The sequence below is a fragment of the Trachinotus anak genome, unplaced genomic scaffold (assembly GCF_046630095.1).
Source record: "Trachinotus anak isolate AG129_WGS33_773 ecotype Australia unplaced genomic scaffold, CSIRO_AGI_Tana_v1 ptg000026l, whole genome shotgun sequence".
Taxonomy (NCBI): Eukaryota; Metazoa; Chordata; class Actinopteri; order Carangiformes; family Carangidae; genus Trachinotus; species Trachinotus anak.
The window spans coordinates 5,652,501-5,670,161 of record NW_027273877.1 but is presented as its reverse complement, the minus strand read 5'-3'; the positions used below and the strand labels follow the sequence as shown (position 1 = coordinate 5,670,161).

The window sequence follows — 17,661 nt, the reverse complement described above, 5'->3', positions numbered from 1 at the left end:
AGAAGTGGGAAGGGAAGAAGAAAGACAAGACAAATTGCCGAGGGTGACGGATTTTGTGTGGAATAGCTAAAATATGCCACATATCAAAATGGAAAACAATTAAAGGGAAGCCCATATTTCACCAGGCAGCCCCTGGACGGCGCAGCACTCCAGTAACTCACACCCCTCCCTCACTGGTTCACTCTCTCTCTCCTTTTCTCCCTCACTTTGCTCGCCTCCCTGCTTCACTCTCTTTTCCTTTCCCCGTGTTTTATTTTTTTCTCACTTCCGTCACTTTCTTCCTGTCACTTGTTATTTTCCTTCTTTGATCTCCCTTTCTCTTTATTCTTCCTTTCCTCCCTCCCTCCTCTCTTCCTTCTTTCCCTTTAACTTTCCTGTTGTCTGTCATTCAGCCCCACATTCTCTCTACTTCTTCTCCTCTTCCTCCCCTCTCTCTGTCTCTAGATCTTTTTTCCTTCCATCCATAGCCACCCCCCACCCTCCCCCCTCTTTTCCTCTCTTCCCTCCATCACTCTATCTTTTGTCTGACTTGTAGTATCAGTTCTCGGGGGACTGGCCAGGCGTTGATTAAGACAAGCTTTCCATATCTGCTTTCTGCTCCCCTGAGAACTACCTGCTGTGCTCTCATACCTGTCTGTCTGCCTCCAGCTTCTCTCCTCCAGCTGTTAGATTAAAGTCATTTACAAAAAGATATTAAAATGCTTTTGCCCATTTTGACCATTATGTATTTGCAGCAGGGGTGCTGACTTCACAGGCCGATGAGAATTTGCTCTGTGCTTTTGCTGTGAAATTGAGTTAACACGCGTTCAAGTATTAGATATCAAAATAAGAAGCAACGGATGAATCCTCCACTCGCATCCTCCTCCCTGCATTATTAATATGCTCTAAGTGAAGCTGTTTTAACTACCATTAGCATTGGGTGGATCTTTCTCAGCTGCAGTTTTATCTCACACTCTCTCCTTCTTTCTTTCTTTTTTTTTTTTTTTTTGTTGCTAATATCAGCCGTTAATGGAAGCTGATTTGGTCCAGATTGCTGGCATGCAGCGCAGGGCACATGAGAAGAAAGTCAGATAAATAGATTTAATTATGCCCAGTGGGGAAAACTCAGGGCCTCCTGGCTGTTTTCATTATCGCACAAAGGTGGGGCTTTCTGCAAAAAAAAAAAAAGGAAGAAGAAGAAGAGGCCAGGATTGGTTAATGTTGTCGTCAATCAAAACTAGCTTTCAGTGGCCCGGTGTGACCTCTTGTTGTTGGGTGGCAGTCCACTTGTAGCCTGATCCTCATTTCCACCAGGAAACCAATTTTAAAGAGCTCTTGTTGTCTATTTTCTGCTGTGACTGTTATTCTGCCTATCCCGAGCCTGAAATATTTTCCGACTAGTCTCACCGTGAAGCCGCGTCATGTTGCCAGAGCAGTAGAAGGAGGCACCATGTTACATCACAACCCTCTATAGTGTTAATCTCTCTCTCTCTCTCTCTCTCTCTCTCTCTCTCTCTCTCTCTCTCTCTCTCTCTCTCTATGTCTCTCTCAGTCTACTCCTCTGTTTGTTTCTCTTTCACCCTCCCTCTATCTGTCTCTCTCTTTTCTCTCTTTACTGCAAACTCCACGGAGAGATGTGTGCTGCTCCACAAATACATACAGAGCAATCTAATTACTGCGATAACATTTCTGCTTGGCTGATTAACTGTTCTCCCTGTGCCTCCGAACGCAACAGCATTGCCTCTATATATTCCTAAGCTCCTTATTCATCCCCAGCCGAGCTGCACTTTCACAGGAGCTTTGGCTCACCCATCCATCTCTCCTCTTTTCTCCTCACTTTTTCTTTCTTTCTCTCTTACTTCACAGCCTGTTTTTTATCCTTAGTGTCTCTCGTTTAGTCTCCAAGGCAGATAGGCTATTTAGCCAGCTCTCACTTTTTCTCGCTCGCTCATTTAATTCCTTTTTTCTTACTTGTTCTTTCTTGCCTTTCTTCTTTCTTTCTCCCACTCTGCTTCTTTTTGCCTCTCCGTCTTCCTCTCCCATGCATTCTCCAAGGCAAATAGGATATCAGGCCAGTCTCTTTACTTTCTCTGAGCTGTTTTCTGCCTTCTTTGAACATGTCAAATCTGTTGCAAGAAATCGGAATTTAAAGACACCAAACCTGCCATACACCCTCTTATCTTCTCACACCTTCATTGCTGCATTTACCTTAAGCAAAAATCTTTTGACCGGCTGCAGAGGTCGGCAAATAAATCAGTCTGGCAGGAAACCCGACCCTAGAATATTTAGAGAACTTGTGATCTTGTTGTCATTCATCCAGAGTCTGCTGCAGCATAACTACGGTGATTTTAAGATGCTGCTGACTACTTTTAAGGCTCTTTCATGGCCCGCACTTTTATATTTCTAAACTTTAATTCCACATGAGCCTGTATGTAGCTTAAGATCCATGGCCAGAGGTCTTTTGGCAGCTCCAGAGTCCCGGCTTAAAATTAGAGGGGACCGCGTCTTTGCAGTCAGGGCCCCCGAGGCTGTGGAGTGAAGAAAGGCTGGTTGAATCATCTTTTAAATCTTGAGCTTTCACTTGTTTCTTCTGGCCTTTTTTCTTGATTTCACCTGAGATGACTCTTATATTGTGTTTTACTTTGTTGTTTTATTGTTGTTATTTTACATAACTTTATATTTATGCTTTTTCATCATCTGTTTCATTTTGTGAAGCCTTTTGTAACCTGGTTTCTGCAAAGTGATTGTTATTACTTTCCTTGTTTTCTTTCCTTGCTCCTTCTCTTCTTCCCTCCCTCCTCAAGGCTGACAGGATGCTAAACCAGCTTCTTTGCAGAGATGAGCTCTTCAGTTTGTGTGTGTGTGTGTGTCCGTGCCTCACCTCAAACACTGTATGCCAAGGTGTTGTTGAGCTCACACACATAATGCACACATACACACACATCAATTAAAGCCTTGTCCTCGTCCTGAAAACATGACTTCCACCACGCACACACACACACACACACACACACACACACACACACACATCCACGGTGCCAGACGGGCTTCTCACATCCCTCGTTACGCCTGCCGATAACTAGCCACCCACTGACTCCCTGCTGCACCAGATAGGAAAGCTTATTAAGACTATACACACACTCAACTCACACTGCACACTGCCAGAGTTTGTTGTCACAACTGCGGGAAACAAAGCAGGGCTAATGCTGAGAACGGAAGAGGAGAGATGCTTTCTTGAAAGATTCATGGAGAGAAGCCCAAAATGAGGCTGTTTAGTCTGCAGAGAGGAGATGTTTAGTTCTCTGGCTGCAGATACCTGGCGCACTTTGTTAAGACAATTATGTGCAATAGTTAAGTTTGTCTCGCAGAGTGAGCTCCGGTGCGCCCTCTGGCTCGGTCCCTCACTCCGCAGAGGGCTAATTGCACAGGTCAGGTTGGTGACATCACCGCACTGGCTAGCTGTGATCTCCATGTTAGATATAGAGCCTCATTAGAGCATGGCTAACTGAGCGCATGCATGTCCCCCCCCCCCCCCCCCCCTCCTCTACAGTAATGAGAATGACAGTAGCTTTTTTAATTACAGTCAGTCCAGTTTCTTAGCAGCCTGCTTACCTTGCAGCGAATTTCCTGTGCGACCGGCTGGCTGCATTTGTCCGAGTCGGAGTGTTGATTTTGTGAAGCGGTGTGGTCATTGTGTAGTCTATGATTATCTGACTTGGGTTTTTCACAGGAGACTCAGGGAAATGGCAGAAGGCAGAAGGAAGGAGAGGAGAAGAGGCCATTGGCTTTTCAAGAAGTAGATGAACAAATTTCGTCTGAGGCAGTTTTCTCAGAAAATATAAAAATCTTTTGTAATAGTGTCTAAAAAGTGAAAGACACATTATCAAGAACTCTCACAAGCTGAACAGGCGAGCATCACCTCCTCTCAGACTCCCGTGCCTGCAGAGGGGACACCGAGGTGACGCAGGGGCGACGGCGGGCGCGGCTGGCTAACGATGACAGCGACACACTAATAATGGTTCCCACTAGCTCGTGTGACAGTGGGGAGTGTATTAAATGGGACACCAGAGCAGCCTGACTCACCCGGACCCCCTACCTCCCCCTAATGAGAGTTTGATGGAGTGGTTGTGTAGGTAGATAATGCTAAGTTAATGAGATGTCCTATTCCATGAGACTGTTTGCAGTTCCCTACAGAGTTACCGTGTGTGTTTGTCTGTGCTGATGTATATTGCTGTCTACCTGTGTGTGTGTGTGTGTGTGTGTGTGTGTGTGTGTGTGTGTGTGTGTCACTGCTTACCTGTGTGTGTGAGCAATCCAGTTTACTGTGAGTAATGTGTGTTCATAGAGTTGTTTTTGTAGGTTTGTATACGTGTGTGTTTGTGCATTCCCTTACCTCTGCTCGTGCACATAGACTATAGATCTGTCGTTTTTTTTTTTTTTTTATCCAGCAGCAGTCTTGCATTCGACAGGAAATTAACTGTCAAGTTTCTGAGAGAGTGACAGAGCAGAAATAGTCCTATGAAAAGACAGAATTAATAAATAAAACAAAGAACAGTGATAAAAAAAAATAGACAGAGAGAGAAAGAAAGGCAATGAGACATCGCTAACAAACGGTTGGCTCAATGCGAAAAGATGGGACTTTTTGCGAGGAAGAAGGGATAAGATGATGGGAGAGTGGGGGATAATCACCTCCCTCATGGCAGGTACATGTCTCTAATTGGGAGTCCCACTTCCATTCTGCATCTCCCCCTCTTTCCCTTTCCCTTCCATCTCCTTTCAGACAATGCAGTGAGAAAAAAGGCTTTCCTAATTAATGCAGATATAATGATGGGTCCAACTGTGGACCTCTGCCCTCTCGGCATGTTGATTAAAGCAGTGTGTGTGTGTGTGTGTGTGTGGAGGTGGGGTGAATCTACCTGGCAGCTCAGCCAGATAAACCTCAGATTTTGGATAATCATATATTTACGTGTAATATAATGATATGTCTATTGTTGCATACTAAGATGAATAGTGCTGATATTCCTTTTCCACCATTACTGAATTCTACATTGTTATCACTGAGGTAATTGGTAGTCTGCTTTTGGCGGCTCCGGCATAATGTGGGAGTGCTTAGAAAATGAAAATAGTTCCAAGAAGGAAAAAAAAAAAAAGAAGGAAGAAATGTGCAGAAAAAAGATGCTGCGGCAGCGCCCACACTGTTTCTGTGGCAAGTGATCTCTAGGAAGTGAGGTGGAAAACATTACAGCAACAAGGGCTTAGCACCAGTGATATCACCTGAAGAAAAAAAATAAAAATAAAACAAGGAGGCTGCAGATGACAGATTTAAACTTCCTGAAGTGGTGCAAAGATCAGGGGAAACTGTAGTCAGTGCCTGTCTTGCTTTAAGGGAAAATTTTACCAATTTTACACATTAACGTCAGTTTATCAGTCATGGGTTGGACCACTCAGCCTGTTAAAGCAGCTGTATGATGTGGCAGGGAGGAGCTAGTCAAGAAAGCTAGAAAAAGTAACCTTGATGATGTCATCAGGGTCACCTCAGTTTAGGCTTAAAGGCCCTTCACACCCTCACTGGTGTTTTCACTCATTCTGGCTGTCAGACTACATCCACACTACTACGATCCACACTGATCTGCATCCAGACAAGCATTCGTAGCTCTGTATCAGAAATTATCTGCATCCATACTATCACACCTGAAAACACATAGATACATGACAGCATTTCCAAAATGCTCCATTTTCAGGGCTGGAAAACTCCGGAGTAGTGTGGACAGGAGACGAAAGAGATGTGTTATAAAACGAAAATGTAGTAGTGTGGATGTTGTCTTAGACTCCTGCTCAGGTTGAAGTTGGGCAGAGATAAAACAGAGGTTTTATCAGCCAGAACAATTAGAATCACTGGTGTGGGTTCACCCTTTCAAAGAAAATCTGTTACAAACTGAGGACGTTGAGTTTCAAAGATGGAGGCCTTGACTGGGAGGATGAATGCACTGCTAAAAGGCTGAAGTATCATTTGAAAATATAAAAACACTGGTGCTGGAGTCAGTATTGCAACAGTGCAATACTTAATTGCTTTCCCTTACAGTGGAGTGTGCCTTTAAAGGGCCACTTGTGCCAGAGCTAAGCTGAGAATTACATGAAGTCCAGTCCGCTCACTTGACTGTGAACTAGGTCAGAAGAAGATCACCTGATTACCTTAATCAAAGTAAATCTGACCAGCTGTTGGCAACAATAACTCACAGATGTAAGTGAGGTGAGCAGATTTGCTAAAAACGTTAGTAATTTGTGTGCGGGATGGTGCCAGGCCACCGTGGCCTCCCTGTCCAGGTTTCAGCTTGAGCTCTGAAGCCGCTCTTGGCCAGGCCAGCGGGTTACCATTCAGGCTGCGGATCTGCCTGTAGCCGTGACGAGAGGTACCTCGCTGTTAATGAGATAAACACAGACATTAGATTGGCTCAGCAGGAGCTCGAAGGAAAGAAGAGGGCGAGAGGGGAAAAAAAGAAGTGGGTTGGCGGGTGAGATGAAGGAAGCAAGAGAGAGCGAGAGAGAGAGAGGCAGGGTTGAGAGAGGGCAGCGGGCACGGGGTGGAAGATGATGTGAAGAAGAGATAGAATATGAAATACTCCGTGGTTAATTTCTGGAAAGCGTGAGCTTCATTTTAAGTCGAGCTGAGGTGACGAGCGCGTGTTTCCTGTGAAATGAGAGAATAAGAGCTGCAGAAAGATAATGATGATGATGATGATGGTCATAATGGCAAAGTTGATAAGAGAAGCGTAACCCACTGTGGTGTAACAGCTATTTTATTGGACGAAATGTTCAAATATTCATGCTCCATATGCCGTGCGACAACTGTACCCCTTTTTCATGTGCCCACACACACACACACAGAGACACACTCCCACTGTGGATTGTCAGTGCCTGCTGTGACATTATACCCATATCTATCATTAAGCAGTCTTTTTCCAGCCACAGCTGCTAATGAATGCACAAGAGTAAGAATGAGTTTGTCTGGCGGTGGGAACGCGTATGTGTGTGTGTCAGCATTTGGAAACCTGATGCAAGGTGGAGTGTGTGTTGTGTTTGCATGTTGTGCGAGTTAGACAACGTCTTTCATCAACTCATGCAAGCTGTGTTGCTCAAGTGAAGTTTATTGTTTCATCATAAAAGTCTCCTATGAAACCGTACCTACAAAATAAAAGTATTTGGTCAACTGCAGTATTATCTACCTGAGGATGATGAAGCTGTCAGTTTCCCTGATCACAGAGTCAGTCGGATCAATTAAAATTCTTGTTGCATCTGTGTGTCTTCTTGTGTTGTCCAGGTTTGGCAAGAAGAAAGAAGACAAGAGCAAAGATGCAGCGAAAGCAGCTAAAAGTAAACTGGAGGCCCTGAGTGAAGAGGAAGTGGACAGGATCCCCGACAGCAGAGATGGGTATGAATCTCTGTGCTGGCTTTCACAGGAAGGAGTGTCAGAAAGGTTTACAACACACAAAGTGCTGAGAGAGCGAGAAAGTTCACAGGATCACAGAAAAGCGTTTGTCAGTATAGTAAAGGGCTGTGATTGACACCTTGCCTGACAAGTTGGGAATCATCCTGATGCAGCAACATGCACCCACCCGGTGTATGTGTAGCACAGCTGTCTACCACACCACAGACCCACAGGTTCAATACTGAAGAGAGGCTATTTCTAAAGTGAAGGGTGTATTTGTACTATACTTGTGTTCAGCTGCTTCCTCCTCTACTGTCTGACAGCTACGATGCGCGTTACACCGAGATCCACTCCGGCCACGTCACCCCTGACCCGGCCTCCCTCCCTGACGTGGAAGATGATGACAGCGACCCCAACTACGCCCGCATCAACAACTTCCGCCAGCCGTCCTCGCCTCAGTCCTTCATTAGCCGCACACCCTCCCCTGCGGCACCAGCAGCGGGGCCTCACCTGCCTCAGGCCTCCTCTGAGGAGCTGGATGGGCTCTACGCCAAGGTCAACAAGTCCAGACCCCCGGCTGCTCTGCAGAACCAACATCACGCACAAGCAGACAGGTGAGAGGACGGAGGGATTATTCATTTCTGCTGGTTCTCTCATAATTTCACCTCTCAAGTAGTGTAATACCTCTGCGTTCATTTTTTAAATGTGTGTATAGCATTTGCATATTTGCTGCTGCATAGATACACAACGTTGTGCGCGTACACAAGGTCAGGAGCCATGGCTTGACCAGCATGAGCAAGAGGGTATTTCCACATATCTACATTCATAGTCTGCCAAGCCGGAAAATCCATAAAACATGAATGCATGCTTGTAACACTCTTACATATGCACACACACGCACACACGCGCACACACACACATCCACACAATAGTGCATGCATCATTCATGTAGCTGTTTTGTTATGTCTGCAATCATTTTAAAATCACTAAAGCAAAAATCTCTAAAAGCATGATTGAAATCATTTGTACTTGTTTCTGTAACATTCACCGCACCAACTTGTCAGTGTTAATCTGCACATGTTGACATGCACAGAAAGTTTATTTGGGGTCAGTTTGACTACCAAGCTGAAAATATGGAGGAATATTAATGTTTTGCATGTTTTTCCTTTCATTTAAAATGTTTGCGAAGGGCTCAGTATGTGTTTCAAGACGATGTTGCACAAATCCTCTCTCTTATGTCCGCACACACACACACACTCACACACCCATATAAATCATCCAGCTCAACACATCGCTGAAAGCACAAGGTTTCCTCCACTCAGCCGTCTCTTCAATTTAACGTTGTTTGAATTTCAAGCCACCGCGCCTCTCAGACCACCAGATGTATCTCGTACAGATAGAGATATGAACGCAAAGTGAATATGACTGGAATTACTCAGGATGACTAATATACACTGAAGTTAAAAAGGTTCCAGGGCAGTGACATATTTTCATTGTGTTGACTCTGTACTCAAGCACATTGGATTTAAACAATGGAACAATGGCTGTCAGGTCAAAGTGCTGAATCTCAGCTATAATTTGATCTTAGACACAGTTCCCCTATTTTGAGAGACAAAAAGCTAAATAATAAACATTTAATGTTGAGTACAAATCCTTTGCAGTTACTGACTGAAGTTTTTGATGCACAGACATCAGCAGACTCTTTCCTGGTGATGCTGGCATGTTTGTGCTGCCAAACATGCTCAGTTGGCCTGCCTGCCAATCAAGAACATCATGTCTGGCCACAAAAACCGTCTTGGTTGCCTTGTCTGCATGTTCGACATGCTGACCCAGTGTGGATGCAAACGCCCTCGAAGCTGGGAGTGGTAGCCTAACCTCATAGTCAGGGTTGAATTTTAAATCCAGTGTTCTGGAGATCCTGAACATATAAACATAACGTATGACTAGAACAGCCACAGTCATATGCACAAAATGAATGGTGGAAGCTTTTAAGGGCAATTTAAGGTAGTATAATGAAAAAATGTGCATGCACTCAAGTAAAAAATTAAATTTAGTATAATATTGGGGTGTCAGAGCCCCTTACTTTCAGTAGAACAGAAGGGTTAATGCTTGCAGAGGTTCAAAGCTTATTAATGTTGTAATTCCTTCCATATTATATATCATTACTGCAGGGGTTTTCTGAAACCTTATAGTTTAACTTGCAGCCACTTTAGCATATGAGAGAGAAAAAAGAGAAAATCTAGAGAGGATTCTAATGCAAATTTATCATTTCCCGTATGAAATAATACAGGCCACATTAAAACTTCCCTCAACTTAAACTCTGACAGAAATTACTATTGACTTGCAAATCAAAAACTAAGCCCCAGACACCCAATCTAATCCAGAGAAAGAGCGGATACAGAGAGGGAGAGGTTGGACATGGAAAGGAGACAGATGGGAATGGAAAGAAGTGACAGACGGAGGGAGAGAGAGAAAAGAGAAGGCAGGAAAAGAGTGTAGGGAAAGAGGGAAGAAAGACCGAGCCAAGGCAGAGAGAGAGGGAGAGAAAATGTGTTAGATAGGCTAAGTAAATTCAAGAGAGAAGAAGTGACAGAGGAGAGGATGCAGACAAAAGAGGAGGAGGGATAATTAGCCACAGTCTAGCAGCCTGACAGATCTGTTAGACCACTTTAGCTCTCATCCACTAGTGGTGGGTACTTCATTACCAGCCTGTTTTCTCCCTCTCCTCAGCCTCTCTCTGTCTCTGTGTCTCTTCCACTGTGTCACTTGTCCATTCTCCCTCCCCTGTTTGCTCTTAATGTATATTAGATAGTCTTTAGCATTAGCATGATGGATGAGGAGCCTTCTTCGGCTTGTTAACTCTGTACGTAAGGGTGTCCCCAGAGACAAAGAAAGATAGAAATGAGTGTTGTTAATGGGCGGCCACAGTGCACACGCTGGTTTTCATGATGTCTTAGAGAAGTGTGCACTCAAGTAATGGTGCAACAAATCCCATAAAAAGACCAAAACTTTATTGTTATTACATGGTCAGCCACAAGGATCCCAACACTTGGCTTCCTGAGCTAAACAGTCACTAATATGTGTTAATCCACAGATGAAAGTAGTCCCCAATAAATGCACTATGTACACCTGTCCTCCTATGTGACTATACACTACAGGGCAAAAAGACAAGAGACAAAAGTCCTGCAAATTCTACTCAGACAGTTCACTGAGAAAACGATGACTAATACTACAAAAATAAGACTGACTAACCAGAATTTGCCTTTAAATACCACAGCTGGCCATGTTGCATGAGCTCAGGCGGATCACATGGTCACACCCACCCACATCCCACATCCACCACTCGCACATGCCTCCTCACTGCTGGCTCCAGCGTTTCCACTCACCTTCCACCACCACCTGCGGCTTGGACGAGGGCTCTCATTCACAAAGTCTGTACATCTGTTAAAACACACACACACACCCAGCCATGAGGTCGGAACCACCCCCACCACCTTGTGCCTTTCATTCACAGTCAGGAATAGACGCGCACACAGCCACCCACATGTCATATTTCTGCAAGGAAGCCTAGCGTAACCTAGCAACAAAGCTGCGTGTGGTCCGGTGAGTTTTATACCACTGCACAAAAATGACTGGTCTAAGCTTAGCTGCTGTGTGTGTGTGTGTGTGTATCTATAAGTTGAAGTGCAAACAAGCATACTTTTCACTTCTCCAGTTTCACAGTACCTTATGCTCCCACAGAGCTGTACTTTATAGCTGGGGCATGTGAGATTTTATTGTTTCCAAGGGAACAACATGTGTGTTTCCTTCATCTTTTACATTACACTGTTTTAATGATGCTGAGGAAGAAATGTGCTCATTATACATGTGGGAGATGGTGTGTGCCTCTGAAATCCCTAATGTTCATTTAGCTTTATCCAAATGTTTTTGAAGGTAAGTGTGCATGCCTCTGCGTCCACGCATAGTCTGCGTGTGTTTGCATAGTCTCCCCCCCCCACACTCCCCTACTCCCCTCCTGTCAAGGCCCTCAACAGAAGACTCCTAGCGCTGTCGAGCTAATTTACTGTCGGACAATTTCATTAGGCCTTCAATGGCAGGTGTGTGCCGTGATGGGCGTCACATTTGATTAGAGCCATGCTAGAGGCTGACCTGTGGAGAAAAAAGGTTAGCTATGCTTGTCAAATTTTATTAGCCAGAAGGCACTCTTTGTACCTGGAGCAAGAAACAGAAGAGATGAGATGAAAGAGCAGTGAGGAAAAGAGGGAGGCCAAAGCAGAGAGATGTAAAGACCCGAGAGAGGTGTGTTTTTTTTTTTTTTTTAAATGCACCATTGTGCTAAGAAAATGAGGAGGGAAGATGAAGGTGAGCTTGTAAGCTACGACAGGTAAATGACACTTCAGTGAACATGCTCCCACATTTCTCCCATGGTTCAAGCAGTGGCACGAGGCATACATGCCACAGAGTTTACCCAACGCTGGAACAAAGTCCAGTTCTCTAATCACTCGAGACAAGTGTGACTAATTGTGGGAATATATTAGAAAGGAGCTACAAGGTAGTTTTGGTGCCTTTAGGAGACCTGAATAATGTTGGTTTTCTTCTTTTCTTCACTTCGTTCTGGTGCAACACTGAAGACGCAGTTTCATTCCCCTATAGACAGAAAAGAGGAGAAGCAAGCAGCGTGAAAGAAGTGCAGAGCAGACATTATGTAAGGAGGCTTCCCATTAATGCAGAAGCAAATTCACCTTTTCTGTGCGGCAGACAGAAAGTACATGTTCTTGTTTTCAGCTGTGGATTTAGTTGTCAGGTAGCATCTTCCTGAGGAAGGAGAGAATAATGTTGTTCCCTTGCAAACAGCACGTCATTAATGCAGACTGTATATTAAGATGCTTTTGTCTTCTGTTCCTTTAAAGTTTCATTATCTTTTATTGGTTCTTTAGTTGAACAATTAAAATGTTTCCTAGTTGCGTTCAAGCAGCTTCCAGCTTTTGTTTTGTTCATGGTCAGTCACACAGATGAAAATGGCTCTTGTGGGAAGTTAGTGTTAGACTGTGAGTTAATCAAGTTTCATTTTTATGGCTGTGCACAGGAAACAGATCCATGATGAGTAATGTGTCTGTTGTATGAGATGCTGGGGTTCGGTGAGTTTTGGTCAGTTTAACCAACTCGAGAGACATTGTCTTCTCTGTTTCACTTGAAGGATTTTTATTATAAAGTATTTCACTTAAAAAATGTGTTTTTTTTTCTCTTTTCACAAGTCAGAAGATAATATTGAGAAAAAGGAGAAACTATATTTCCCTTTGGGGATGATAAATATAAAGAGGATTAGAAATGTTTTTTCACTCTTCACTCTTATCCGTCAATTCTTTTCTAACTCCTCGTATTTATCTTGGGACCCCTTGAAAGGCCTTGTTAATGTCTGAAAAAGTCATTTTAAATCTGAAAGATGTAGGCAGTGTACTGTGGAGTTGCATCATGGGAAGTGTAGGATCCAGTGTTTTTGGAGCTTGACCCATTCTGGTGGCTAAAAGTCAGGATCACATAGCCTCTGCTGCATTTTCCTGTCTTTTTTTGGTTTTTTTTAAAATCTGTGTTTCGTTATTTCCCATTGCAGAATTGTGTGTATATATATATGTGTGTGTGTGTGTGTTGCATGAACAACAAGACCAATTCTGATTCGGTTTGGTTCAAATGTACCATCATAGAACTGTTTCCTGTAGGTTTCGGTGAGACTCAAAGGGACTGATAACAGACTCGAGTTCAGCAGGAGCACAAAGCGGTACGCTTCTGTCAGCAGTAAAAACCTCTTTGTTTTCCCATTGCTTCCATTTTGAAGCTCCACTGAATTTCTGTCCAACTCTATTCCCAATATTACACCAGGAAACTAAACATTGACCATGCACTTTGATGTGTGCTTACCTCCAGCATGCAGACAGCAGAAAAACCTGCCTTCCTGAGCTATTTTCCCCCCAGTGTGCTGTGTTTAAATCAGCTAGCCACAGCAAGAAGAAGTCACCAAACCTGCCGGTGGCGGCACACACTTCCTAATTAGTCTGCCCTCACACTGGCTAACACCACGGGATAGTTGCTTGTCTCACACACTCTCTCTTTCAGATGACAGTCGGTTTTGTTCTCACTCCAGTTCTCCCGCTCTTTTCTTTCACTCTTTTCCAAGTTTCCATCTTTGTCTTTGTGTCGCTTGTTTGGCTTTGCTCTCATTCTGTCTTCTGACGCATCTTTCATTTCCTGCTCCTGTGTCTCATCCTCTCCCTCTCCTCCTCCTTCAGTCTCCTTCCTCCTCCAGTTTTCCTTCCCTCAGCGCGCCGTCAGATCAACCTGCATAGTCAGATACTCTGAAATATGGATGAAATGTGATACTTGAAGGAATAACTCGTCTGATTTAAGTGGTATCAACTTCTGTAGCAAAATAAGGCTTATTATTGATTTATTGATTAGTTGTAGTCTGGAGTATTTACCTGTCAGTCTGGTGCCCATATGAATTTACAAGACCTCTGTACATCACATATGGAAACAGTAGAGTAAAGAAAGAACAGAGCTTCCCTACACAATCCAACTTATTACTTACCTCTGTAGCTTTGGACAATTTCCCTTGGTTACACCGTCCTCACCAAAGTCATTTCTGAGATCTGAGGGAAAAAAGCAGTTTTTTATGTGCATCACATATAATCTAAGAAATGCTACCTCTGTTTCTCAGCTGGTCGGCCCATTTCGATGGCAGCCGACTCTGGTTTCTTCTTCGTCGATGTCACAAATAGTCTCATATCACACCGCTCCATTGAGATAATTGTGCATCACTATAGTTTAGGTGTGTTGTGTTTATGCAACTGGCTTCAGGCCCGTAGACAGGCAATCAGCAGTGGTTATTAGCTGCTGATGACAACAGGAGAGCCTACCCGTCTCTCTCTGTGTACACACACACACACACACACACACACACACACACACACACACACACACACTCAGAGAGGACAGGACATGCAAATGTGTGTGCTGATACAGACAGGCACACTCATGTATATCCCTCTCTCCCTCTTCTGTCACTGTTTGGAAAGCAAAGCAACCTGCAGAATTGTCAAACCATCAAAGTGCGACGAAACAAACCTCAAGTCCCCCCCCCCCCCCCCCCCCCCCCCCCTTTTGTAATGTTTTATCCAGAATCAGTCTCTGTCTTCAGCCATTAATATGATAATATTTGGCGTTGTCAGTGATGGAGGCCAAGGCATAATGAGATAATTACAGTGTTGTTTCATTTGGAGAGCGACATGCACGCTCAATCAAAATGGCAGCCCTAATTACGGGCCCAGGGATTGGCTAATGGGTTCGGTAGAAGAGGGGTGGCGTGAAAAAAAAAAATCTCAACTTGGCTGTGTGCGTTCATTCTCTGAGGGTCTGTTTGTTTGTTTGTGAGCACGAGGGGCTGGTGGGCGGCAGAGGGTAAGTAAGTAATAAAAAGCAAGTGAATAAATAAATAATACAAGAGATTAAGTGTGAATATCTTTAACAGCAAGGTTGTCTGCAGGACGCAGCACTTTGGGGGGGAAACAGAGATTAGTATTGATTAGCTGCATGTTGAAACCAGCCATTAAACCAATCTCAAGAAGCAACAATTAGCTCAGTGCTGGGCCTGATGCCGCCTCAGATATCCATCTTTATAAAACACAAGCATCTGCGCCGGCGTTTCATCACACCACAGAAACTTTCGGAAAGTTCTTTTCCTCACGGCAGCAAATCAGGATTGAGTATTGTGCCCTGAGCGTCAGCAGGGACTCTACAGCAAGGAGTACACACACGTCTGTGTAGAATGATAGCGACACTTTGCATATCAACACACTGGCACAGAAGTGTGTATGAGTCAGCTGTCTGTCCCCACTGAGTCGGCTAGAAGGCAGGCTGCATTAAGTCAGGGTACATATACACAGTCACAAACACGATGTCAGTGTTTCCCACATACCACTAACCAAGGACTAACTGTACGCACACAGAGACACACACCTGTATACATTCCCGAGGTTGCATTCACAAACACAGACATATACTCAGAGTCTCAGCCAGATTTTCTAATTAAAGGCAGGGTACCAAGAGATGACTTAAAAACATGGAAGCTGTGTACTTCACTAATGAACTTCTCTTTCTTCTCTGTGTCTCTCGGCCATTCTCTCTCTCTCTCCTTTGGTCAATATCTGCCTGGAGGTCAGACCATTAGAATGTAAGGCACAGCGCCTGTTTGATGTAGGCTGTGTGGGTGTTGTATGTGTCAGACAAAGGCTCCCTTATGTGTAGTTGTTATGGGTGTTTGGGTTTCATGGATGCAGAGGAAGGCTGGAGAGTTAGCATTTTCTCCTTGTATTTTTATTTTTATTTTTTTACATTTTTTATGCAGCATGAATCTCCTGAGGACCAAATAGCAAACGAACAGCATATCAGTGTCAATATTAGATATGTTTCCGGCACAGCCAGTAAACACAGATAAACGACAGCACTATGTTGCACTTTGGTTGCACATCCTGAAGGATTGTGCTCGCTCAGGTGCACGATTTTTGTCCACTGCCTTTTCTGTATATGTGTGTGTGTGTGTGTGTGTGTGTGTGTGTGTGCGTGCATGTCCTTGTTTATGTCTGCCCAGGTTTGTACTCTCAGGTGTGTGTGGCTTATCTAGCATTAAGGTCCAGTGAGCATGATGATGTCTTTAAGTTTTGTCCCCATTCTGTCCTGAGTTCTTATCTCTTCTCTGGCAGTTGGTGGCACTTTTTTTTCCTTCCTTCTTCCCTTTTTTCTTTGCTGATATATTCTTCATTTTCACCTTTTTGGTCTCTTTGCAAAGGTCAGAAACAGCAGGATCATTTGGTTGTTGACTCTGTAGTTCAGTCCAGGATAGCACCCCATCGCTCTATGTGACTTTAAAGTGAAAAGGCACATCCATCAAATGTTTTATATCATTCCTGTTCAGTTTTTTTTTCTTAGGTTTCTCTGTCAGCTCTAGAAAGTTCAGTTCAGGCACTGATGTCTTCTCAGAGGCTCTACTTTGTGGATATTATCTGTCTGCTTGTCAGTCTTCGTGCGCTGTGAAGGGTTGTCACTGCGAAGCCAGAGAACACGAGTGGATTTAACAAAGGATGAAGACGAGTGTGTCATGTTTCACTTGCTGTTTCATTTCCAGCTGTGTTTTGGTTATGGTTGGTTGTAGATCATGGAAAATCATTTTTGGAAAGTCGTGGAATAATCGTAGAAATTGACGTGAAGGCCATGACCAGATCCATGTTAGTTCCTCATCTACATTTTTGCTTCTCTCCAGCCACCCCCTACTGAGCGTTATTCACATCTACCTTTCTGTCTCTCTGCAGTGATCAGCGTTACCAGGGGTTGCGCAGGGAGTACCAGCAACCCCGAGCTGCTCCGGTCTACGAGGAGCTGGACGCCGCACGACGCCGGGTACTGGAGAACGACCCAAACCGGGTGAGTGTGGGAGTGTAGAGTAGAAATGTCGGCCAGGTTTCGGTAGCGAGAAATAAGTTTAAATCGAAATGCTTCTGCTTGCAAGACACTGGACAGTAGTTTAAAATGTTGAAATGTTAAACGAAGGGAAAACGCGGATGTGAACTTCAGTCCTCCAGTGTTTCTGTTTGCCCGGCCCTGTTTTCCCCTGTGTCTGTCTGGGTCTATTTTCAGCTCTCTTGTTAACATTTTGAGGTGCTGTGTGCCACCGAGGCGGCGCCCACTCTCCTCCTCATTTAGTTTATAGAGAGATCTATTAGACCGGTGACATTTCCATCCACCCTCTCTTTCAGCTCTGTACCGCAACCTTCTCTTTCTTTCTCTCTTATCCTATTGCTTCTCCATTTTTCCTCTTCCTCCCTGATAGTGTTGTCTGGCCCAAACTCGCTCTCCCCTCACTGTCTTCCTTGTTTTGGAAAGAGCAACAGTGGTCTGAAATGGCTCACTGTAGTCGCCTCTCCTAACCAAGCTGCACTGCTAAATGTCCCTGAACCTGTATTGATCCAGCCTGAGGAATCATTTCATTTACCTCCGTACACTCCTGATCTCAGCATACTCGCCATGGAAATCAATAGCCATTTATCAGCCATTTTAAAATGGGATTTTTTTAATAGCGAGGCCAAGGATGCAGAAAATCACACTTTGATCTGAATCAGAATCACTGAATCCGGCCGCTGCGATTTGCGAAGACGTTTCCTCAGAGCTAGATTTATTTTTCATTAAATGACACAACTGAGCAAAGAGAG

General features: G+C 44.2%; 1 protein-coding gene across 3 annotated transcripts in view; it reads left to right on the top strand.

Moving 5' to 3' along the window:
* Positions 1-17,661, top strand: part of pard3ba (par-3 family cell polarity regulator beta a) — a 143,828-nt gene that overhangs the window by 97,323 nt on the left and 28,844 nt on the right. For all 3 annotated transcript variants that reach the window (XM_071464562.1, XM_071464563.1, XM_071464561.1), the window contains 3 exons: positions 7,298-7,408; positions 7,729-8,019; positions 16,765-16,876. In XM_071464562.1, coding sequence (XP_071320663.1) covers positions 7,298-7,408; positions 7,729-8,019; positions 16,765-16,876 — 514 coding nt within the window. The remainder of the gene's footprint in view (positions 1-7,297; positions 7,409-7,728; positions 8,020-16,764; positions 16,877-17,661) is intronic.